General features: G+C 42.1%; 1 protein-coding gene across 4 annotated transcripts in view; it reads left to right on the top strand.

The window, feature by feature from the left end:
• Positions 1 to 4,015: 4,015 nt before the first annotated feature.
• The window catches only part of LOC106580817 (serine/threonine-protein kinase SIK3 homolog), a 52,022-nt gene continuing 31,872 nt past the window's right edge, over positions 4,016 to 24,165 (top strand). For 2 of the 4 annotated variants that reach the window (XM_014162272.3, XM_014162271.3), the window contains exons 1-9: positions 4,016 to 4,349; positions 21,428 to 21,544; positions 21,755 to 21,818; positions 22,100 to 22,261; positions 22,405 to 22,529; positions 22,867 to 22,990; positions 23,120 to 23,238; positions 23,374 to 23,484; positions 23,612 to 23,746. In XM_014162272.3, the coding sequence (XP_014017747.1) occupies positions 4,065 to 4,349; positions 21,428 to 21,544; positions 21,755 to 21,818; positions 22,100 to 22,261; positions 22,405 to 22,529; positions 22,867 to 22,990; positions 23,120 to 23,238; positions 23,374 to 23,484; positions 23,612 to 23,746 (1,242 nt within the window). In that variant the 5' untranslated portion in view covers positions 4,016 to 4,064. The remainder of the gene's footprint in view (positions 4,350 to 21,427; positions 21,545 to 21,754; positions 21,819 to 22,099; positions 22,262 to 22,404; positions 22,530 to 22,866; positions 22,991 to 23,119; positions 23,239 to 23,373; positions 23,485 to 23,611; positions 23,747 to 24,165) is intronic. The other 2 variants (XM_082966523.1, XM_082966522.1) reach the window with 1 other exon arrangement.

Genomic DNA, 24,165 nt, shown 5'->3' with positions numbered 1-24,165 from the left:
AGAATAAATACACAGTGAATAACGAACAGCAATAACGAGTAAAAAATAACATGGCTATATACAGGGAGTATTTGGTATTTTCTTAGGATCCCCATTAGCTGTTGCAAAAGCAGCAGCTACTCTTCTATAGCCTACATATCAATACATACCACAAACTACCAAGATCAAATAGGGGAGAGGCGTTGTGCCGTTTATCTGTTTTTTGAAACCGGGTTTGCTGTTTATTTGAGCAATATGAGATGGAACGGAGTTCCATGCAATAATGGCTCTATATAATACTGTATGCTTTCTTGAATTTGTTCTGGATTTGGGGACTGTGATAAGACCCCTGGTGGCTTGTCTAGTGGGGTAAGTGTGTGTGTCAGAGCTGTGTGTAAGTTGACTATGCAAACAATTTGGGATTTTCAACACATTAATGTTTCTTAAAGAAAGAAGAAGTGATGCAGTCAGTCTCTCCTCTTAACCAAGAGAGACTGGCATGCATACTATTTATATCAGCCCTCTGATTACAATGAAGAGCAAGACGTGCCGCTCTGTTCTGGGCCAGCTGCAGCTTAACTAGGTCTTTCCTTGCAGCACTCGACCTCACGACTGGACAATAATCAAGATTAGACAAAACTAGAGACTGCAGAACTTGCTTTTTGGAGTGTGGTGTCAAAAAAGCAGAGCATCTATTTACTATGGACAGACCTCTCCCCATCTTTACAACCATTGAATCTATATGTGTTGACCATGGCAGAGTACAATCTAAGGTAATATCAAGTAATTTAGTCTCCTAAACTTGTTCAACAGCCACACCATTCATTACCAGATTCAGCTGAGCTCTAGAACTGGAGTACCAGTACCGAGTTGATGTGCAGGGGTATGAGATAATTGAGGTAGCTATGTACACAGGTAGGGGTAAAGTGATTAGGCAACAGGATAATATACAGTAGCAGGGTATGTGGTAAGTGTGAAAGTGTTTTTGTTTGTGTGTGTGTGGTGTCAGTATGTATGTGTGTGCGTGTCATGTGTCTGTGGGCGTGCGTATGTAGTGTGTGTGTGCATAGAGTCAGTGCAGGAGAGTTACTGCAAAAAAGTTTATGTGTGTATTTACGTTTATTGACCTGGAGGCAGAACTGAACTATTGCCACTAGATGTGCCAGCTGCAGTCATAATTGGCTATATCGTAAAAGTTGCTGAAAAAAAATGTTTTTTTGGTCTTAATTTAAGGTTAGAGTTAGGCATTAGGGTTACCAATGTGGTTAGGGTTAAGGTAAGAAATGTTATGACTTTGTCAGCTAGTGATCACTCTGCAGAGCTGCCTCCGGGGCAAGATTCATGACAATAAATGCCAACATTCGATAAATGGGTCATCAAGAGACTTGACTGTTCAGCATCCCATTGACAGCCCGACTAGGACAACATCTGAAACTGACCCTAACCCTTAAACATAACCCTAACCATAAATGAACCAATTCTGAAATTCAACATTGGTTTTCTGGTCAGTCACATCCCCTTAGTTTTTCCAGAGAGAAATTGTTTAATTAATAGGTAATAACAGTGAAGTAGTGCTGTGTCTCTTTGGCAATGTTTCTCATCTGTTATAATTCATCAGAAAAAATATGTTTGCATTCTTTCTTTCGTTCTCTTTCTTCTTCTTTCTTAACTCTTATGCCTCTATAGTTTCACCATCAAAGTAGGAAGTAGCCTAGGTGTCTAATTGCCATCAGATTCTTATTCTTCTAATTCTTATTATACAACTTGATTTAGTCGTGTGAAAGGAAAAATGGTATAATATTGATAAAGGAAATAGATACATTTAGATTCAGAAAAGTGAATGGCCCTTGTGTGGTCTACCATATAAGGTCCCACAGTTGACAGTGCATGTCAGAGCAAAAATCAGCAATAAGGTTGAAGGGATTGTCTATAGAGCTCCGAGACAGGATTCGGTCTTCAACCAGGGGAGGAAATCCCGGGGGGGACAGGGGGGACACGACCCCCCCATCCTGGGAAAAATATGATTTGTCCCCCCCAATATATCACTGAAACATAACTATGTAATTTAAATAATATTAATAATACGCAATGAAAGCAATTGTGCTGATTATAGACACTTAATAGCGCGTTTTTAAGTATCAAAAGATTGCGACCCCCCCCGCCCTTTGCCTCACAATGGTTTGATCCACTGCCAGTTCCTTAGCTTGCTACGTAACTGCCGTGAGGTTCATCCAGTCAATCGCGCGCACACACACACTAGCTGAATATGCAGAGCTAGCGCGCAAATATTAACTATTAAGCTAGCTAGTACCTATTCCATTTATGTGGCGTCGTCAAAGATGGAATCAGCATGCAGATGATGTAAGTTAGTGCTTCAAAGTCCCTGTGATAAGGTTAGCGATAAACTGAAGTCCAAACTGAACAGAACTACACTCTCTTCTACCATTGTCTTAAATATATTTAATGGTCTCGTTGCAAAAGCTAAATTGTCACAAGGGAACTTTTATTTATTTATTTTATTTCACCTTTATTTAACCCGGGTAGAAAAGATTATAGCAAACACCACTGAAACTGAATTGGTGCTCACTAGCTTTGCAAATTCAGCTATTGTTGGAAGCCAGCCAATATGAAACAAACTATTAAAATTACAAAAGGTTGCAGCATATGTTGTGTAAATGGTGAACTCATACAGCTGTCAACTCTTGTCATTTTAATCCGTTTCACATTTGCTAGCTACCTTTTAGATCGAAGCCCATATAGAATGATTGAAGATGATAGAAGCCCATCTCCTACTGTAAATAACCTACACACTGTGTGTGTAGCCAGCCAGCCAGCCAGCCAGCCAGGTAGAAAAATGGCAGAAAAATAAAAGACGGACCTCAGAGTATTTTTCAATACACCAAAACGCATAGTAAGAACCCTAGTAGCCTAATATCTCAAAGACTAGTTGATAAAATGTTCATAAAAAAGAAATGAAATTCTAATGGAAATGTTTCACAATGATGTCATTAGGCAGAGCAGGCAACAGATGGCACACAGACAGCAGAGTTGGGGACAGATATGGAGGGACAGACTGGCAGAGACAGGGAGTCTCAGGTAAGTTTGTTGAGTCTTTGTTTGGCAACATTATGAAAGGTTCTCAATTTTTTTGACTTGTAAAATAGGAACATAATTGGAAAATGCCATGGATACCCCCACTCTCAACTTAAACTGGTGACTGAACTAAGATTTGTTAAAGGCAATGGTATTGCTGTTGTGATTAGTTGTGTAGTTTTGGGTACCGGTAGTTAGGAGTACGGCAAACACCTTATTTCTTTGGTTCCTCAATATACATTTACCATATTACAATGTAGGCTATGTGTTACAGCACTACTGTTGGTGTCCCCCTCAGGAATTGCTCTTGAGAAAATTTCATGTAATTGTCCCCTCCAAAGTGGATATCAGATTTTCGCCCCTGTCTTCAACGAGGTTGAGAGTATATTGAGTTCCCGTGTTTATTTTACTCAAGCGGGATTGGACGCCTCGCCATATATTTGACACCCCTGCTGTAGACGATGGATGAGGCATGACATCAAATCAAGTTAAATTGTATTTGTCACATGCGCCGAATACAAAGGTGTAGACTTTACAGTGAAATGTTTCCTTACGAGCCCATCCCAACAATGCAGAATTATTGGCCGCCAGGTGTAAACGAATAGAATTGAACAGAACATAATAACTGTATTTTTTCCCAGAGGTGATGAGTGTCATTTTGCAGGCAATAAAGTGTTTTCAGTGTCCATTAGAATGAGTTGAAGTCGAGAGGTTGAATCCATCCAACCATGTGATGTACACTCGACAGACGTGTGAAACTGCACTGCTGTCTTCCGGGTTAGAAACACACACAGATTTGTACTAGTGCATAATGCGCAGTTCTGTCGCCAAGACAACCGTTTCTGTGGATGAAGTCATTGTTACGCTAATAGTTGCTATAGTTACAACCTAGAGAGGGCGCTGCGGAGGGGCTATGTACGTAATATGACGCAGGGTGGGGGCGTGCTCGCGATGCGCAAGACTGGTTGTTGTTCCCGCAGAGAGGCGAGAAGATGGCGGCCGTGTCAAGCGGAGGTGCAGCTGGGTCCGCTGCTCCCGGGATTACGCACTCTACCCGACCGGCCCACGCAGGCATGGGCGCCCAGAACCGAGCACAGCCATCCTCTGGGATCAGCCACTCCAATCGCCCGGCCGCGGGGTGCATCACCAACCCCGGCCACCCCTCGTCCGGCAGGCCCCCCCTAGCCCGAGTGGGCTACTACGAAATCGAGCGGACCATCGGCAAGGGAAATTTCGCCGTTGTTAAATTAGCAACACACATCATCACCAAAGCAAAGGTAGGATGATTAATGCAAGGCTTTTGAAGGGGATCAATTCCAGGTTGTCAACGATTTGTACTAATTTGACTGTTATCGCTGTCACTCTCATCCAGGCTGAAGATTGGGCCTTCGGCTGGGAGCGAGTAACGTTACAACGGCTAGACCGCTTTTGGTCGCAGTGCGGGGGTGTAAACATGGGGCATCATAAGCAATCATTCGCCTTGTAGTCTTTCACATGATAGAACCAGATCTAATGTAACAAGGGCAGTGGGGGTGACTTGTCTGCGGAGATGAGGGTACCGCTGGGATGAAAGAGAGGAGAGGGGCGCTTCGAGCGTGCACTGCGTTCGTTAACTAACCAGCTATTTTTGGCATTATGTATTAGCTAGGTAGAATCACAAGCATGTCATCAGTAGTTTACACGTATCATTAGCAAGCAACTAGATATATATTTGTGATATTTTGAAGTGAATGCGCCTTTGGCAAGCTAGTTAAGTTGGCTTGGTAGTTAACTAAAATAACAAACCTGCTTGACAGGCAGTAAACATATAGCTGGCTGGCCATATCTCATCCCTAAAAATGTGTACACTAACGTATTTTCTCACTGAAAAAGTTCGTTTTTCATTTTGTCATGGTGTATTTCTTTGATTTAGTGGTGTATTCAAGGGCTGGTATTTTAGTTTTTGCCAGGTTATGTGGCATTTCCATTTGAGTATAGGCAGAGGCTATGGGAACATCTGCAGCCTCAGATATGTCATAGCTTATTGATATCCCTTTGAGTGTGCTTATTCTGTTGCATAGTGTGGGTGTCTGTAGGCAGATGCATTGCTGGTGGATAGGCACGGGAGACTACAGATCTTGTTTTTCAATATTGAAACAAAAAAACAATCATAGTTGTTGCAACTTTTACCTTTGTCATTTCTCATCCTTATAGTTGAGAGACCTTAGCATGAACAGTAAACAACTTTTTTTTATCCACATTTTGCCTTTACATAAATTACCATTCCATTTTATTTTCCCAGGTATCTTATTGAGAAGCGGTTGCATCCCACCGCACTTCTCTGATTCAGAGGGGTTGGGTTAAATGCGGAAGACACATTTCAGTTGAATGCATTCAGTTGTACAACTGACTAGGTATCCCTCTTTCCCTTTCAATGTTTTTCTCTCAATAACGACTTGGGTGGCCAAGGAGTAGAGCAGGCCAATTGATAGCCTACCCACTCGGGTCATACTTTTAAGCCTGTGCCAGTGCCACTAAGCTGACATATCTCCTAGTAATAAGACTGTGGATCTGCAACACGCTCATGGAATCGAACTGAGGCCAGTCATGTAAGGACATCACGATTGTAATGTGTGTGTAGAAGAGCGAGAACACTTAGCTACCTCTGTGTGTTGTGTGATGGAGGCTGACTATTCTGATAGATTAACTCGCATGGTGACATGGAACATAATCAAAAACACATTAGGCTGTAAGCAGCTTAGGCAATGCCACAGAACTTGTGAAAATGTATTTATACGGAACCACATATTAGTGCTTTAAAGTTACTTAACGATTCATTGATAAAACACTGACCACTAAAAACTACAGTCTCTCCATTATTGTGCCAAGTTTTTTTGTTGAGTGATCCTTTTGCAGAGGGGGACACAGGCCCTGATATTTTGCAATCAACTGGATTGGTAGAATGGATTGCATTAGTGCAATTTGAAAATGACCCTTTCTAGGCAGAGGTCATCGTCATTGTGAGAATTTACATTTGATTTCTGTCATTTAATAAATGTATCATTAAATAGGCCATGCTGAATCACGGGGGCAGGTCAACACATGAATGGACATTTGACTAGCTATCTGTTGCTAGCTAGTTTTTCCTGGTTGATGTACATTGGGTTGTTATTTTACCTGACATGCATATGGTCCTCTTTTTAGCTGGTTCTTTGTAGAATTGTGACCCGGAGTCGTACAAAATCGGGTGTTTCTCTACTCCAATGATTAAGGAAAAACAACTAAAAACAAACTAGGTTATCTTTAATCTCTCCTCGTTTGTCTTTCAAGCACCCACATGGGTTTGTATTTTCCTCATATCCAGTAAGGAGGGGACTTGCAGCTTGTGGAGTGTCTCAAATAGAAGCAAGTTCTATTTTAGCGCTTGGCTACGCAGACTCATTCACGAGCGTGAATTGTGTGGGTGATCTGATTGAATAACATGTATGTGGCCAGTGTGGTTTCTGTGTAATGTTTAGGGGAAGTAGCTGGTCCAAGTATGATTGTTTTGGGTTTGTCATTAAATGTACCACCACCCAAAACCTTTTTTCCCCTTCTTTTTTTACCCCTCCCATTGCATCTTATGAAGCATGACATGCTTCAGGTTCATCGGGTTTGTATGTACAATTTAAATGGGACTAGGTTATGTTTTTAAAAATAGATGCTCAAACATATGAAACCAGTGCCTTGGTGCTGCCTTCTCACCAACTCAAGATTATAAACACTGATATTTCTGGTCATGTTTATGAAATTCAAAGTCCAAAGAAGGGCATGTTATGCAACCTAAGAGCTACTGATGTCCCGATTTAAGAGAAATTGCATGATATTGGAATAATAAACAAAAACGTTGCCTCTTCTAGCTACATCAACAAAATTTCTTCTGAATTCAAACAGTAGCCTGTCTATTAATATTGCTCACATGCATTGACATGACACCCTCCCTAACAGTCAGTTAGCCGACGTAGAAGTGAGCAAATTCAGTATATTTGGACAGATCTTCGGACTGCACACCTTTTCCACCAGCATTAGTCAGGCCTAATCACTGGTGTGAAAGACAGGACCTATAGCTCAATGCTTCGGTCCGCAAAGCCAGTCAGGGAGAAGTGGTTTGTTGAGCCGTGGTGTTAGACTGAGCCAAGCGTCACAGCTATGGAAGAGGGACTGTCTTAGAGCCGTTAGGGCAGACCTGACAGGCTCGGGACTAGGGTCAACAACAAAACACACACACCTGAATAAAAAAGTGTTTCTAAACTTAAATGTGTCTGCCAGCTGACTAGCTCCCTCCTTATCAGAAGACGGGGCACCTCCTCTTGGCTCCACTACAGTCAGACAGGTATGGCTAAAGAAGGCAGCCGGCGTGCTCTGGCTTGTCTGCGGTGCATCGCGCCGTCTCCTCATGTTACACTGCATCTATCCAGACTACTTCTTCCCCTACCGCCGCCTCCTCAGCTTAGATTTGCATCGAGGAGGAGGAGGAGCAGCAGCCGTGATGGCCAGGCAATGTTAGATAACGGGCCTAATGCACGTGTCGTGCCGTGATTTCATTTGCATTAATAATTTGACAATTGTGGTGTTGCTGCTTGACCTGCCTTCATGTCCCATAGTTATTGGGTTATGCACACTGTATGCCCATCTTCTAATGTTCTTGTTGGTGCGTTCAGTACTAGCCCTAGTGGAATCTGTCCTAGGTCTAACTCATGTAGTTTTTTTTTTCATCCAAAACCAGTAGTTTTTGACAGGCAATTTCATACTACTTACAGTGCATTCGGAAAGTATTCAGACCTCTTGACTTTTCTACATTTTGTTACGTTACAGCCTTATTCTAAAATGGGTCAACAAAAATGAAAGTCTTCATCAATCTCCAAACAATACCCCATAATGACAAAGCAAAAACACGTTTTTAGAAATTTGGCAAATCTATTAAAAATCAAAAAACATATACTTTATTTAAATAAGTATTCAGACCCTTTGCTATGAGACTCGGAATTGAGTTCATGTGCATCCTGTTTCCGTTGATCATCCTTGATGTTTCTACAACTTGATACCTGTGGTAAATTCCATTGATTGGACATGATTTGGAAAGGCACACACCTGACGATATAAGGTCAGACAGTTGACAGTAGATGTCAGAGCAAATACCAAGCCATGAGGTCGAAGGAATTGTCCGTAGAGCTCCGAGACAAGATTGTCGAGGCACAGATCTGGGGAAGGGTACCAAAAACTGTCTGCAGCATTGAAGTTCCACAAGAACACAGTGGCCTCCATTCTTAAATGGTTGAAGTTTGGAACCACCAAGACTCTTCCTAAAGCTGGCTGCCTTGCCAAACTGAGCGATTGGGGGAGATGGCCTTGGTCACTCTGCCATAGAGCCTTCCAGAAGGATAACCATCTCTGCAGCACTCCACCAATCACACCTTTATGGTAGAGTGGCCAACTGAAGCCACTCTTCAGTAAAAGGCACATGACAGCCCGCTTGGAGTTTGCCAAAAGGCACCTAAAGACTCAGACCATGAGAAACATTTTTCAGTGGCAAGGACTGGGAGACGAGCTGACTGGGGCAAAGGTTCACCTTTCAACAGGACAACGACCCTAAGCACACAGCCAATACAACATTTTGGCTTCGGGACAAGTCTCTGAATGTCCTTGAGTGGCCCAGCTAGAGCCCGGACTTGAACCAGATCGAACATCTCTGGAGATACCTGAAAAAAGCTGTGCAACGATGCTCCCCATCCAACCTGACAGAGCTTGAGAGGATCTGCAGAGAAGAATGGGAGAAACTCCCCAAATACAGGTGTTTTTAATTTTTTTTAAATTTAACCTTTCGTGATCCAGTCGTGTGTATCATCATGATATAGCCTATTCACAATACCACAGTCTCTAGTGCCTTATTGCTTTAATGTTCACGGTTATGTGGGTGGTTTAGTCCATCTGGCCACCTCCACTTGCAAACCAATGAGAACAGTTTTTCTGTAGACAGAGTTTGCGTTGGATCTTGATATCAACCAATGACTGTGGTCCCCTTGCAGCAGCTGAGCTCCATACATGGAGGGGTCAGGTCTCCGTAGCCCTCCATCTCTCACCAACACATGACCAACGTCTCTATGGATTCCAACAAGATTCCAATGGAATTACCGTTCCCGGGGCACCTGATGTTTAACTCACTAAAGTTAAGTGACTCCAATGTGTAAGTCTCTGTGAAAGACGCATCATGTCGTCGATGTTGCCAACTGACTCTCAAGGGGGGACTGGCCGGACTGGCACACACAGGCAGGCGATGCCAGGGGCTATTTGTCAAGGGGCTAAATATAGCTGATGATAGTGTTGTAACGCATGGACCCAGACCATGCAGTCAGTAAGACCTGAATGTAGGTGAAAGTTTCCATTATGGGGATGCTTACTGAGGAACCTTTCTGTGGTAAAAGGGGGTGAGTTTGGACAATGGTATCAACTGGTATCAGACCTAGGATGGATATCGTCAATTATCGGCGTACTAACAACCCCCCACCTCGTAACACATGTGACCCCAAACTGTTCACAGCTCTGTTGTTGGCGGAGAGAAAATGTTGCAGTTTTAAAGCTAATTTCCCACAATGAGGACGTTGAGCAGAACGTTGAGCAGCAGGGGTGAGGACCTCCCACACGCAGCGCTGCGTAGTGTTGCCGCTGAAAGGAACACGCAAAGAAAACCAACAGCACGGGTTGAATAAAAGATACGGTCTTATTTGTGTGATCATGTGACGCTCACTGCACACATTAACCTCCACATAAGGGAGCTTGATTGGAGTAGAAGGTCAACCCTCTACAACAGGGAACCAAGCGGGCTAAGCTGATAGAGATGACGTCATTATAACCTGTTGTTAACTGGTTGTGATGATGTCATTTCGACCATCTTTAATGTGAATGTTTTTGATGTCAGTGTTGGCAACTGTCCCCCCCCCCCTCCCCATACTGGAACAATGTCACACTGATCATCTCATGCTCACGCACAGCAGAATACAGGCACCTGCATGCTACACGGTCACTCACATGCACATGCTTGTTTGCTCTCTGTGCACTCAAACCAACCCTATCATCAATCCCACTCATGCTGACTCATACTGACTGTCATATGTTTAGATGCACTGTGTGTTTGTGTGTGTGTAGGCTATGTTTGTATGTAAGAGTATGTTTGAGTGTGTCTTGGGGGGGGTTCTTGGTCCAGTCTCCTTCGATGAGGACACAGACCTGGTCTCAGTTGGTTAGCATTGCTCCTGAGCCAAGTGGCTTTGGGCCTGACTGACTCAGGCAGTAAAGATTTCGACTTTGACTATTCTCATTGCAGACGGCTGAGATGGTGTCTTTATGGCTGTGTCTTTTTAAAACGTTTCATTTGGTTTGTGTTAAACTCCTTGTTTTGTTCTTAACTTTTATTACTCTCTGATCCAGCATTTTTATTCCATCTTCGATCTCCATATTGTGTTTTCGGTTTTTCATATTTGCCTCTCTGAGCTCTCCGCAGTCATACGCTGTTATATAAAACATAAAAGGAATTTCATGACGACAAAGTCATCATACCAAACTTGAAATGTCCTCTTGTCCGCATTCCTTTGATGTAATTGTCAGCAGCACAGTCGTGTTGTTTAGAGTGCCGTGCCCCAAATAATCTCAGTTTATTGGTCTGCTTGTTTTGGAGGCCTATCCATCTCTCCTGTTCATTTTGTAGGCCACTTGCCACTTGTTTGTTCCTGGTTGCTAAGTATCAGCTTTGGCGCGGTGCTATGGTTAGGTCAACAGTCGTGTGATCGCGGGGGCTATATGACACTTCAGCTTAACTGACTCTCTGTATCCATATCTTTCAATGGAAAATTCCAAAGTAATGCAGGCCAGACACGTCACCCCTCCAAGTAGATTACTGTAACTAAAGCTGTACATTAAAAACCAGCCAATAGTTCCAACTACAACTGGCCATTTGAATTGCGTGTGTGAGGAAATGAGTTGTGCTAGTCATTCGGATAGCTTGTCCAAACTCCTCTGTGTGCTCAGCTTATCGGGCTTGTCAAATGATGTTCTATCAAACATGATGCTGGCACCAGCTTTTATAGGCCAGCATAGCACTCTCTTCCAGTTTTGATTTCGCACCCAATTTCCTTATTTTGAGTCCATTTGCATGGAGAGGGACTTGATGTTCCCAAAGAATTTGAGTTTGTGGCGTGAGACCGGGAGTGTGAACTCACAATGCCTCATGACCTTCCTCCCTCATTTGGGCCTTTCTGTTTTTACTGTATCATACGTTGTGTGTGTTTTTCAAGTGGGTCCCTGCTCCAGATGTTGGCCATCGTACCCACGATGCAGGGGGGAGTTTACATCAACACAGCTGGATGACTGCCAGAGCAATAATAGCCCAAGGAAGCTTAAAATACCACAGAGATGGACATGCACACAGCCCTACTGAGAAAGATGGACCCACCACACACACACACAGGGTTCAGTGCTAGAACATCATGTGCCTGGCTCTTCCTTTTCCTGTCCGCTAGCCGGAAATGGGCCGCAGCTTGCTTTCATATGGCCCCATTCTATTATCTCGGCCAAGAACAGAGAGGGGGAAGAGTAGCTTCAGAAATAACTAGTCTTCCCAGAACGCGAAGCCAGCTCACAAGGAGGTCTAGGCATGTGTAAGAGCAGGTTTTTGTCTCATTCTCAATAGATCACCCCATTACACTGTTAGGCTAATTTATTCATTAGCCTGAAACCTGACGTCGAGCTGACATGTCACAGTTATTGGTAAAAGTAAGCACCGCCAGAATTGGTTAGATCAGCATGGTGTCAAACTCAATTCCTGGAGGGTCGTGCGTTTGCGAGTTTTCGCACCTCCCTTGTACTTGATGAATCAATTAAGGTAATTGATTAGTTAGGAACCCCTCATCTGGTTGTCTAGGTCTTAATTAGACACGTAAGGAAATAACAAAAACAAGCAAACACAGTGTCTTCAGAAAGTATTCACACCCCTTGACTTATTCCACATGTTGTGTTACAGCCTGAATTCAAAATGTATTAAAAAGCTATTCTCAGCCATCTACTCATAATACCCTATAATGACAAAGTGAAAACATGTTTTTAGAATTTCTTGCTATTTTATTGAAAATGAAATACAGAAATATCTCATTTACATAAGCATTCACACTAGAGGTCGACCGATTGATTTTAATGCCGATACCGATTTATTGGAGGACCCAAAAAAAAACCACTACCGATTAATCGGCCATTATTATTGTCATTATAAATAAATAAAATAAAAAAATATATATATATTTTTAAATGTATTTATTTATAATGACAATTACAACGATACTGAATGAACAATGAACACTTTCATTTTAACTTAATATAATACATCAAATCAATTTAGTCTCAAATAAATAATGAAACATGTTCAATTTGGTTTAAATAATGCAAAAACACAGTGTTGGAGAAGAAAGTAAAAGTGCAATATGTGCCATGTAAAAAAAGCTAACTTTTAAGTTCTTTGCTCAGAACATGATAACATATGAAAGCTGGTGGTTCCTTTTAACATGAGTCTTCAATATTCCCAGTTAATAAGTTTTAGGTTGTAGTTATTATAGGACTTTTTCTCTCTATACCATTTGTATTTCATAGACCTTTGACCATTGGATGTTCTTATAAGCACTATAGTATTGCCAGCCTAATCTCGGGAGTTGATAGGCTTGAAGTCATAAACAGCGCTGTGCTTCAAGCATTGCGAAAAGTTGCTGGCAAATGGAGGAAAGTGCGGTTTGAATGAATGCTTACGAGCCTGCTGCCTACCACCGCTCAGTCAGACTCCTCTATCAAATATCAAATCATAGACTTAATTATAATAAACACAGAAATACGAGCCTTAGGACATTAATATGGTCAAATCCGGAAACGGTCATTTCGAAAACAAAACATTCATTCTTTCAGTGAAATACGGAACCGTTCCATATTTTATCGAACGGGTGGCAACCCTAAGTCTAAATATTGCTGTTACATTGTACAACCTTCAATGTTATGTCATAATTATGTACAATTCTGGCAAATTAATTACGGTCTTTGTTAGGAAGAAATGGTCTTCACACAGTTCGCAACGAGCTAGGCGACCCGAACTGCATCATATACCCTGACTCTGCTTACACTGAACGCAAGAGAAGTGACACAATTTCAGGCACCACATTGATTATATGCAACGCAGGACAAGCTAGTTAACTACACATGGTTGATGATATTACTAGTTTAACTAGTGATTATGTTAAGATTGATAGTTTTTTATAAGATAAGTTTAATGCTAGCTAGCAACTTACCATGGCTCATTGCTGCCTGCACTCGCGTAACTAGGGGTGGTCAAGCCTGCCACGCAGTCTCCTCGTGGATTCCAATATAATTGGCATCCGAAAATGCTGATTACCGATTGTTATGAAAACTTCAAATCGGCCCTAATTAATCGGTCGACCTCACATTCACACCCCTGGGTCAATACATGTTAGAATCACCGTTGGCATCAATTACAGCTGTGAGTCTTTCTGGGTAAGTCTAACAGCTTTGCACACCTGGAATGTACAATATTTGCCTGTTTATTATTTTCAAAATTCTTCAAGCTTTGTCAAGTTGATTGTTGATCATTCATAGACAACCGTTTTCAGGTCTTGTCATAGATTCCATGGCGCCGGAGGAGATGGCTGCCGTTTTTCTATTGTGTTTTTTTTTTTTTGCGTTATTTTTAACTTGTTTTGTACATAATGTTTCTGCCCCCGTCTCTTATGACCGAAAAGTGCTTCTGGATATCAGGACAGCGATTATTCACCTCGTACTGGACAAAGATTTTCTTCAACGAGTCGGACGCAAAGGATTTACTTCAGACACCCAACAAGGCCCAAAATCCCAGTCATTCGCTTGAAGAAGAGACCGAGATATCAGGGACATAGGTCGGGGTGCCTTGTAAGGATCCGACGGCATGTGTGTAATCCCTCTCTACCATCAGTCCTATTAGCCAACGTGCAATCATTGAATAACAAATTGGATGAGCTCCGATCAAGATTTTTTTTAAATGGTACCCGCAAAACACGAGTCTCAGCATCAACAGTGAAGAGGTGACTCCGGGATGCTGGCCTTCTAGGCAGGATTCCTCTGTCCAGTGTCTGTGTTCTTTTCCCAAACTTAATATTTTATTTTTATTGGCCAGTCTGAGATATGGCTTTTTCTTCGCAACTGCCTAGAAGGCCAGCATCCCGCAGTCACCTGTTCACTGTTGACGTTGAGACTCGTGTTTTGCGGGTACTATTTAATGAAGCTGCCAGTTGTGGACTTGTGAGGCGTCTGTTTCTCAAACTAGACACTAATGTACTTGTCCTCTTGCTCAGTTGTGCAAGGGGGCATCCCACTCCTCTTACTATTCTGGTTAGAGCCAGTTTGCACTGTTCTGTGAAGGGAGTAGTACACAGCGTTGTACGAGATCTTCAGTTTCTTATCAATTTCTCGCATGAATAGCCTTAATTTCTGAGAACAAGAATAGACTGACGAGTTTCCGAAGAAAGTTATTTGTTTCTGGCCATTTTGAGCCTGTAATCGAACCCACAAATGCTTATGCTCCAGATACTCAACTAGTCTAAAGAAGGCCAGTTTTATTGCTTCTTTAATCAGGACAACAGTTGTCAGCTGTGCTAACATAATTGCAAAAGGGTTTTCTAATGATCAATTAGCCTTTTTAAAATGATAAACTTGGATTAGCTAACACAACGTGCCATTGGAACACAGGAGTGTTGGTTGCTGATAATGGGCCTCTGTACACCTATGTAGATATTCCATTAAACATCTGCCGTTTCCAGCTACAATAGTAATTTACAACATTGACAATGTCGACACTGTATTTCTGATTAATTTGAAGTTATTTTAATGGACAAAATGTTTTGCTTTTCTTTCAAAAACTAGGAAATGTGTAAGTGACCCCAAACTTTTGAACAGTTGTGTGTGTGTGTGTATTATATGTATGTCTGTGTGTATGTGTGTGTGATATATATACACACACACACACACACACAGTCGAAGTGGGAAGTTTACATATACCTTAGCCAAATACATTTAAACTCAGTTTTTCACTATTCCTGACATTTAATCCAAGTAAAAATGTCCTGTCTTATGTCAGTTAGGATCACCACTTTATTTTAAGAATGTGAAATGTCAGAATAATAGTGGAGAGAATGATTATTTCAGCTTTTATTTCTTTCATCACATTCCCACTGGGTCAGAAGTGTACATACACTCAATTAGTATTTGGTAGCATTGCCTTTAAATTGTTTAACTTGGGTCAAATGTTTCAGGTAGCCTTCCACAAGCTTCCCACAATAAGTTGAGTGGATTTTGGCCCATTCCTCGTGACAGAGCTGGTGTAACTGAGTCAGGTTTGTAAGCCTCCTTGCTCACACGTTTTTTTCATTTCTGCCCACAACTTTTCTATAGGGTTGAGGTCAGAGCTTTGGATGGCCACTCCAATACCTTGACTTTGTCCTTAAGCCATTTTGCCACAACTTTGGAAGTATGCTTGGGGTCATTGTCCATTTGGATGACTCATTTGTGACCAAGCTTTAACTTCCTGGCTGATGTCTTGAGATGTTTCTTCAATATATCCACATCATTTTCCTACCTCGTGATGCTATCTATTTTGTGAAGTGCACCAGTCCCTCCTGCAGCAAAGCACCCCCACAACATGATGCTGCCACCCCTATGCTTCACGGTTGGGATGGTGTTCTTCGGGTTGCAAGCCTCCCGCTTTTTCTTCCAAACATAACGATGGTCATTATGGCCAAATGGTTCTATTTTTGTTTCATCAGACCAGAGGGCATTTCTCCAAAAACTACTATCTTTGTCCCCATGTGCAGCTGCAAACCGTAGTCTGTTTTTTTTATGGTGGTTTTGGAGCAGTGGCTTCTTCCTTGCTGAGCGGCCTTTCAGGTTATGTCGATATAGGACTCATTTTACTGTGGATATAGATACTTTTGTACCTGTTTCCTCCAGCATCTTCACAAGGTCCTTTGCTGCTGTTCTGGGATTGATTTGCACTTTTCGCACCAAAGCACGTTCATCTCTAGGAGATAGAACGCGTCTCCTTCCTGAAGGGTATGACAGCTGTGTGGTCCCATGGTGTTTATACGTGCGTACTATTGTTTGAACAGATGAACGTGGTACCTTCAGGCATTTGGAAATTGCTACCAAGGATGAACTAGACTCATGGAGGTCTACAATTGTTTTTCTGATTTCTTTTAATTTCTTTCCCATGAAGGAAGAACTTGAAATACATCCACAGGTACACCTCCAATTGACTCAAATGATGTCAATTAGTCTAACAGTAGCTTCTAAAGCTATGACATAATTTTCTGGATTTTTTTTTCAAGCTGTTTAAAGGCACAGTCAACTTAGTGTATGTAAACTTCTGACCCACTGGAATTGTGATACAGTAAAATAATCTGTCTGTAAACAATTGTTGGAAATATGACTTGTGTCATGCACAAAGTAGATGTCCTAACGGACTTGCCAAAACTATAGTGTATGTAAACTTCCGACTTCAACTGTATGTATATATGTGTTATTTTTTTACCTCCATTTATAGTAGTAAATACTAAAATGTTTTTCTTCTTAAAACTGCATTGTTGGTTATGGGCTTGCAAGTAAGTATTTCACTGTAAGGTCTATCTATACCTGTTGTACTCAGCGCATGTGACAAATACAATTTATTTTGATTTCCATGCTGATTTAAGTCAAAACTGTTACTCGTCCACTCAGGAACATTCACTGTCTTCTTGGTAAGCAACTCCAGTGTAGATTTGTCCTTGTGTTTAAAGTTATTGTCCTGCTGAAAGGTGAATTCATCTACCAGTGTCTGGTTGAAAGCAGACTGAACCAGGATTTCCTCTGATTTTGCCTGTGCTTAGCTCCATTCTGTTTATTTTTTTATCCTGAAAAACTCCCCAGTCCTTAATGATTACAAGCATATTCATAACATGGTGCAGCCACCACTATGCTTGTAAATAGGGAGTGGTACTCCGTAATGTGTTGTATTGAATTTGCCCCAAACATTACACTTTATATTCAGGACAAAAAAATGAATTGCTTTGGCACATTTTTTGCAGTACAACTTTTTTGGTAAGATTATTATCTATTTTTTTGCAATACAAAGCATACACATACAAACAACAGCACACAAACATCCACAACATAACCCCTGCCCAGAACCACCTGCTCACACCACCATCTCCAGCGCCAGTATCACTCTCTGCCACATGACCTCAAACTGCACCATTTTGTTTCTGTCTGTAGCCCATGCACATTCAACATTTAGATAAAGCATTTGACCTTTCCATTTTGTTAATGATGGAGAATTTGTTGATTTCCATTTTAAGCACACGTTTTTTTCAAGATGATTGGTGAGAAAAGTTATGTCCAACCCGTAGGGTATCTCACTGCGGATTAGAAGTACATTTACATTTTAATACTTCTGACAGCCAATTTTGTAACTCTGCCCATAATTGTATGATTTTATTGCATTCCAAGAAGCTATGGGTTATCAGTGTTGCCATGTTCTCGGGTTGTCAGTGTTGCCATGTTCTCGGTTTTCTAGCCAAATTGGGCTACTTTGAAAACGATGTCGTGGGTGTTGGGTTTTTGGGCTACATCTAAATTGCACCATTGCCATCAATGTATTTCTCTTGGAAATATATATATTTCACGGTGACCTGCTGCTGCTGCAGACTTTCAGGCTGTGAGTGGTGGTGGAGAGGAGGAGGGCCGGAGCAGTGTGTGTGCGTTGAGAGAGTGCTGCAGCTGAGTCACGGAGACAGAGCAGCACGCGCACACGTCTTGACAACTTTTTACCGGTTGTCGGTAGGCTATTTGGATTGGTCATTATGGAGACACCCTTTTCCCATAAAACATATTAACGCCGTAGAACTTATGTAACGGCTACAGCGCATTGGAAAACGATTTTAGGCGCACAAGCTCTTTAGATCAGTTCACTCAGAGGTGGTTTAAAATAAACTGCTTTCTAATGTCTACTTTTCTTATGGATAACCGTATCAAGCGAACGGTTTTACTCATGCTCATTTCTAGGGTCTGGAGCGCTGCGCCAGTGGACATTTGAGATGGAAGTTGTTCAACTCCTTCGCCTGCTTGTGTTGTGGGGAAAAAGTGGACAATGAAAATTACATTACATTTTTCGAATGATTGATAGGCAAAATGTGCATATTGGCCATCAAGTAGGCTATTAATGTATATTCCATTATAGGCTACTGTATCCTACCATTTGATACAATATGTTGAAATGACGATATTACTGGAGTCATTGCAAATCAATTTGTGGCACTTGTGTAGCCTACCTGGAACTGGCAAACGGATTAAATAGCCTAAACCCAGTTTGTTGTTGTAGACTTGTGTTATTATGCAATTGTTAATGGCCTTGTTTAGTTAATTTAAATTGGAAGTTATCAATTGTGTTCACTGTCACAGCTCATTCTCCACATTTTATTAATGTCCGTTTCAATGTGGACTTTTCCCTGAAATTAGATGTTGGCCTATCTGGCTGTAGGCTACTTGCATCTAGGACAGCAAACCCTGGCAAAATAGAATTACAATTATAAACCCGGATTTTAGTCAGTAGCCTATGCCTTTTGAAATAAATCAATCTCGCAAATAGGCCATTTATAACCGTTTTTAGTGTTAACATTTGTCGTCTTAACATCTGTCACATAATAACGGCACAATTGCCAGAAAATAGCCTAACATTTAAGTTCGTCCAAGTGTTTCTTGCACAGAGATTTCGAGATCCTCTGTCCAATTTACATCAATCAGACTCCCTGTCGTATGTATCTATAGTTATGCACATGCGCAAACGGGATTTATTAACAATTACAAACTGGGTGGTTTGAGCCCAGAATACTAATTGGTTGAAAGCCATTGTATATCAGACGTGTACGAAAATGAAAAAAACGTACTTTTTACTGTTCTAATTAAGTTGGTAACCAGTCTATAATAGCAATAAGGCAACTCGGGTTTGTGGTATATGGCCAATATACAGTACCACGGCTAAGGGCTATGTCCTAAGAACAGCCCAAACTGTGCTGTATTGGCCATATACCACACCTCCTCAGGCCTTATTGCTTACTCATAGCAGTCAAAGAAGTTAAATAGTTGATATTCCTTCTTAATTCACTTAATAGCGTTATGGGGAAAAGGGTTTATTGGATAAATGTGTCAACTCCTTTCTTGCTGCAAAAATATTTGGGTGTCTAGTTTTCTGTCCTTGTAGGTTGATTTTCAGGGGTCATTGGGCTAGAAATTTGAGTTAGACCTGGCAACCCTGTGGATTATTGAGTCATTATTTGGTTTTACACTGTTAGTTTGTTAGTTGTCATTGTTAGTTTTGACTCTGCCGTTGTGCTGTATAATTTGGGAATTTTGTCTCTTGTGTAATAAATTTCAATTCTGTCATGAAAATAAATGTATTTCCTATTACTAATTAATTTACGGTTTCTATGTCTTTAGTTTTCCATGTAGCCCAATTTATCTGTGAATTCTGAAAAGCTATCCAAATATTGTTCCATAGGGTTGTGTTTTTGTTTTTTTAGGGACTGATATTGGTTCTTGTAGAATACGTTACATTTTCTTCCATATTGTTATGGTTTTAACTATGAAGTAGTTTTTAGCTTTGTCCTTAAAATTAGACACGTAAAAATATTCTGAGGATGAGCATGCTCATCTTCAATATGTACCCATTGTTCCTCTTTAGTGTATTTAACTATATGTTGCAAGTCAAATCCCTGGGTGGCAAGTTGATACAATTCCAAGTCTGGAAGGTTAAAACCACCCTCAGACTCAGGATGTGTTTTTATTCTATGACATTTTATTTGTCCATATAAAGTCTGTTATTACTGAGTATACTATTTAAAAGAATGTCTTTGGTGGGGTAATTGGTAGTGCCTTGTTGCAAACTGGATGAATGTTTTGGAATATTTTTGTTCTGTACAAGGTTCCTTCTTTTCACACTGTCAGTTATGTTCGTATTGTGGAGTAACTACAATGTTGTTGATCCATCCTCAGTTTTCTCCTATCACAGCCATTAAACTCAAGCTGTTTTGAAGTCACCATTGACCTCATGGTGAAATCCCTGAGCGGTTTCCTCTCTGGCAACTAAGTTGATACACCATCCAAAGTGTAATTAATTAACTTCACCATGCTCAAAGGGATATTCAATGTCTGAAGAAAAAAAACTATTTTACCCATCTACCCTTCTTTACAAGGCATTGGAAAACCTCCCTGGTCTTTGTGGTTGAATCTGTGTTTGAAATTCACTGCACGACTGAGGGACCTTACAGATAATTGTATGTGTGGGGTACAGAGATGAGGTAGTCATTCAAAAGTCATGTTAACACTATTATTGCACACACAGTGAGTCCATGCAACTTATGTGACTTGTTAAGCAAACGTTTACTCCTGAACTTATTTAGGCTTGTCATAACAAAGGGGTTGAATATTTATCGACTCAATGCATTTCAGCCTTTCATTTTTAATTAATTTAGAAAAATATAATTCCACTTTGACGTTATGGGCTATTTAGTTCAATTTAAATTCAGGCTGTAACACGACAAAATGTGGAAAAATTCAAGGGGTGTGAATACTTTCTGAAGGCACTGTAGCGCTTAAGGAACTGAGCTTAGCACCCCTGGATTATATACATTCACTTGGTATTTTAGTGGCGTTATGTAAATGATCCCCCGCCCTAAGGTCACTGACATCTGAGGCATTGTCTCTCTATGCCTGGTTAGCTGCCGGTTTCAGCTTGGTTGTAGGAGCGTGTCCTCTTTGGGTCTTTGACGAGTGCTAAGCTATTTATAAAAACCCATGTATTATGTATTGTATGATGAACCTATTAGGCTAATTCTTAGGATCCTGGCTTTTGCGGATGGTGTGAGTTGGGTAGGAATCTTGGCTTTCTATGTCCCAGTCTTGGTGTCCAAGTGGTTCTTTATCTAAGCCAAAGGAAGTAACTGATTTGTTCATATCTGACAATCTGTCTAAGTTCCAAATTGCACCCTTTTACCAAGACAGTGCACTACCTTTGACTAGAGTCCTTTGAGCCCTGAACAAAATGAGTGGAGTAAATAGGGAAAAGGGTGCCACTTTGTCCCTGATCAGTGCTCTGACTTTGACCTCCTGTTGTTGAGTCGAGTATGGTCACTCGTTGATGAATCATTTCGCTCAAATGGTTTTGGTTCGCTTGAAATGGTTCAATGAATATCTTGTCCTACTCCCACTCCATTGGCTTTCTGTCTCTGTTCAGGTGGCCATCAAAATAGTGGACAAGACCCAGCTGGACGATGAAAACCTGAAGAAGATCTTCAGGGAGGTGCAGATCATGAAGATGCTGAGGCACCCCCACATCATTCGTCTCTACCAGGTCAGTAGATCCACAGCTTCGGGGTGGAGTTTGCAGATCTAGGGTCAGCATCCCCTCCCCCAACCACAACCTTTACCATTTGTATGGAGAAAGCAAATCTGACCCAAGATCAGTGTCTATCACCGGATCCACACCGCTGATACCTTGTGTTTAATGTTGACTGCAGCGGTTATATTGTCAATGCAAATGTCTGTCTGTCTCTGTCATCAGGTGATGGAGAATGAGAAGATGATCTACCTAGTAACAGAGTATGCCAGTGGCGGGGAGATTTTCGGTAAGTTTCTGTCTCTTTTGTAGTGAGCTAGTGTCATTTTTTTGTATACTCATCTGTCACATTTGACCTCTCCACCTGCGTCCAATTGTATGGCTTTGCTACCTATGTCAATGGCTCTGACTAGTGACTATCTGTTTCTCTGTGATCCTGGGTTTGACGTTGTCGTTGTTTCATTGTTGATTCGTGATGTGGTGGAGCTCAAGAAATGCAAAGCAAACCTCCTCCTGTAAAAGGAAAATGAACTGAATTTGAACTTTGACCTCTGACGTGTCTGTGTTCAGACCACCTGGTGGCCCACGGCAGGATGGCGGAGAAGGACGCGCGGCGGAAGTTCAAGCAGATCGTGGCGGCCGTCCACTTCTGTCACTGCCGCAACATCGTCCACCGAGACCTGAAAGCCGAAAACCTGCTCCTGGACCACAACCTCAACATCAAGATTGCAGGTATAGTACAGTGTGTTTGTGTGAGTGTTTGTAGTTTTTCCACTGGATTTTTAGGAGTGACCAGGTTGATTTTCCCTGACTCCCCCCCCCCCCCCCCCCCCCCCCTTTTCTGTACTTCCCTGCTCCTCCTCTGTCCGTATTAGACTTTGGCTTCAGTAACCTGTTCTCCCGAGGCCAGCTGCTAAAGACCTGGTGTGGGAGTCCTCCCTATGCAGCCCCAGAGCTCTTCGAAGGGAAGGAGTACGACGGACCCAAAGTGGATATCTGGGTCAGTGACCTAGTCTTATCAATCCTAGTTCCTATAAGAAACAACCACAGCTACTCCTCATAGCCTATAGTGGACCATGGCTACGTCCCAATTCTCCACCCTTTTCTCAACGTGTGCATTTGTCTTGCACACTTCCCGGCATGGATTTAACAACGGTGGACATCCCCTCCAGCCAATACTTACACCCCAATCCAGTGCTTTCAAATCGATGACAGGGGAGTGAGCATGTGTTCACTTTTGAGAAAGGGTGGAGAATCTCACCTATGAGGATTACGTCTCCTCCTCATCCTTCTTTTCCCCACGTTCTTTCACTCTCCCTCTATCTCGCTCTCTGTAGAGTTTGGGTGTGGTGCTGTATGTTCTGGTGTGCGGTGCCTTGCCTTTTGATGGCAGCACCCTCCAGAACCTGAGGGCCCGGGTGCTGAGTGGGAAGTTCCGCATCCCCTTCTTCATGTCCACAGGTGAGACCTGATGCCAGTACTAATACCTTGCAAGTTGAAACAATGGTGTCTTCTACGGGGTCTGACTGGCTGCTTTGAAGTGTGTCACTAGCATCAGTGTTGCTTCTGACCTTGTGTTCTGTCTGACAGACTGTGAGTACCTGATCCGACACATGCTGGTGCTGGAGCCCAGTAGACGCCTCTCCATGGAGCAGATCTGTAAGAACAAGTGGATGAAGCAGGGAGACCCCGACCCAGAGTTTGAGAGGGTGAGTTCCCAAACTCTGGTTCCATGGAGCTGCTTTTGGATGATCTGACAAGACATCTCTGGACTCAATGAAGAATGGACCCAACGTTTTAATGGATTTTCTCTCCCTGTCTCTCTCACTCGTTCTCTTTCTCAGTTGATCGTGGAATGTGAGCAGGTGAAGTCTGAGCGGGAGACAGAGCTCATTAACGAGCAGGTGCTGATGGCCATGTCTGAGATGGGACTGGACCGCGAGCGCACGCTCCAGGTGGGACCAACACACACACACACAAGACACATTGTTACAGTAGACAAACGCTGTAGTGCATATGAAATGCCATTGGCTTACGTCTGTCTTGGCTGATCGGCTCTCTTGTTTCACCCTGTCTCTCCAGTCTCTGCACACTGATGCGTACGATCACTACAGCGCCATCTACAGCCTGCTCTCTGACCGCCTGAAGAAACACAAGACCCTGCGCATGGCCCCGCCCACGCCCCGCCCCATTGTCTACCCTCTCAACTCTGTACAGGTAACCTTTGCCCCTCAGATCTACAGATTGTAAGGAATCTGATTGGTTACTAAGATTATATGAAACAGATACCATATCATGGTTAAATTACGTTTCTTTTGGGGGGGGGGGGGTTAGAAATATGTAGTGTGTGGAGCAAACTGGCCTAATATATAGTTTACTTAATAAAAGAACAAAATAAATAAATGGTCATTTTCCTTCTCCACTTTGCGTCAGCTCACTCTCGCGCCTTGCTCCGGTATCCTCTGCCAGTCACTACTTTACCTCAGATGCCAACGTATGTCAGTGAATGATGAAGCCTTCAAGAGAGGAATTGCAATGTCTCGTTACAGCCAAGGACCCATCACTGACATTATATAGCGATGTTTTAACTAAGTTGGATTGCTGTCTTTAACGATGAACGAACTGAGTAGATGGCT

This window comes from Salmo salar, chromosome 20 (assembly GCF_965601325.2).
Source record: "Salmo salar chromosome 20, fSalSal1, whole genome shotgun sequence".
NCBI lineage: Eukaryota > Metazoa > Chordata > Actinopteri > Salmoniformes > Salmonidae > Salmo > Salmo salar.
The sequence above is the reverse complement of the archived record's forward strand: the minus strand, read 5'-3'. Positions and strand labels throughout refer to the sequence as shown.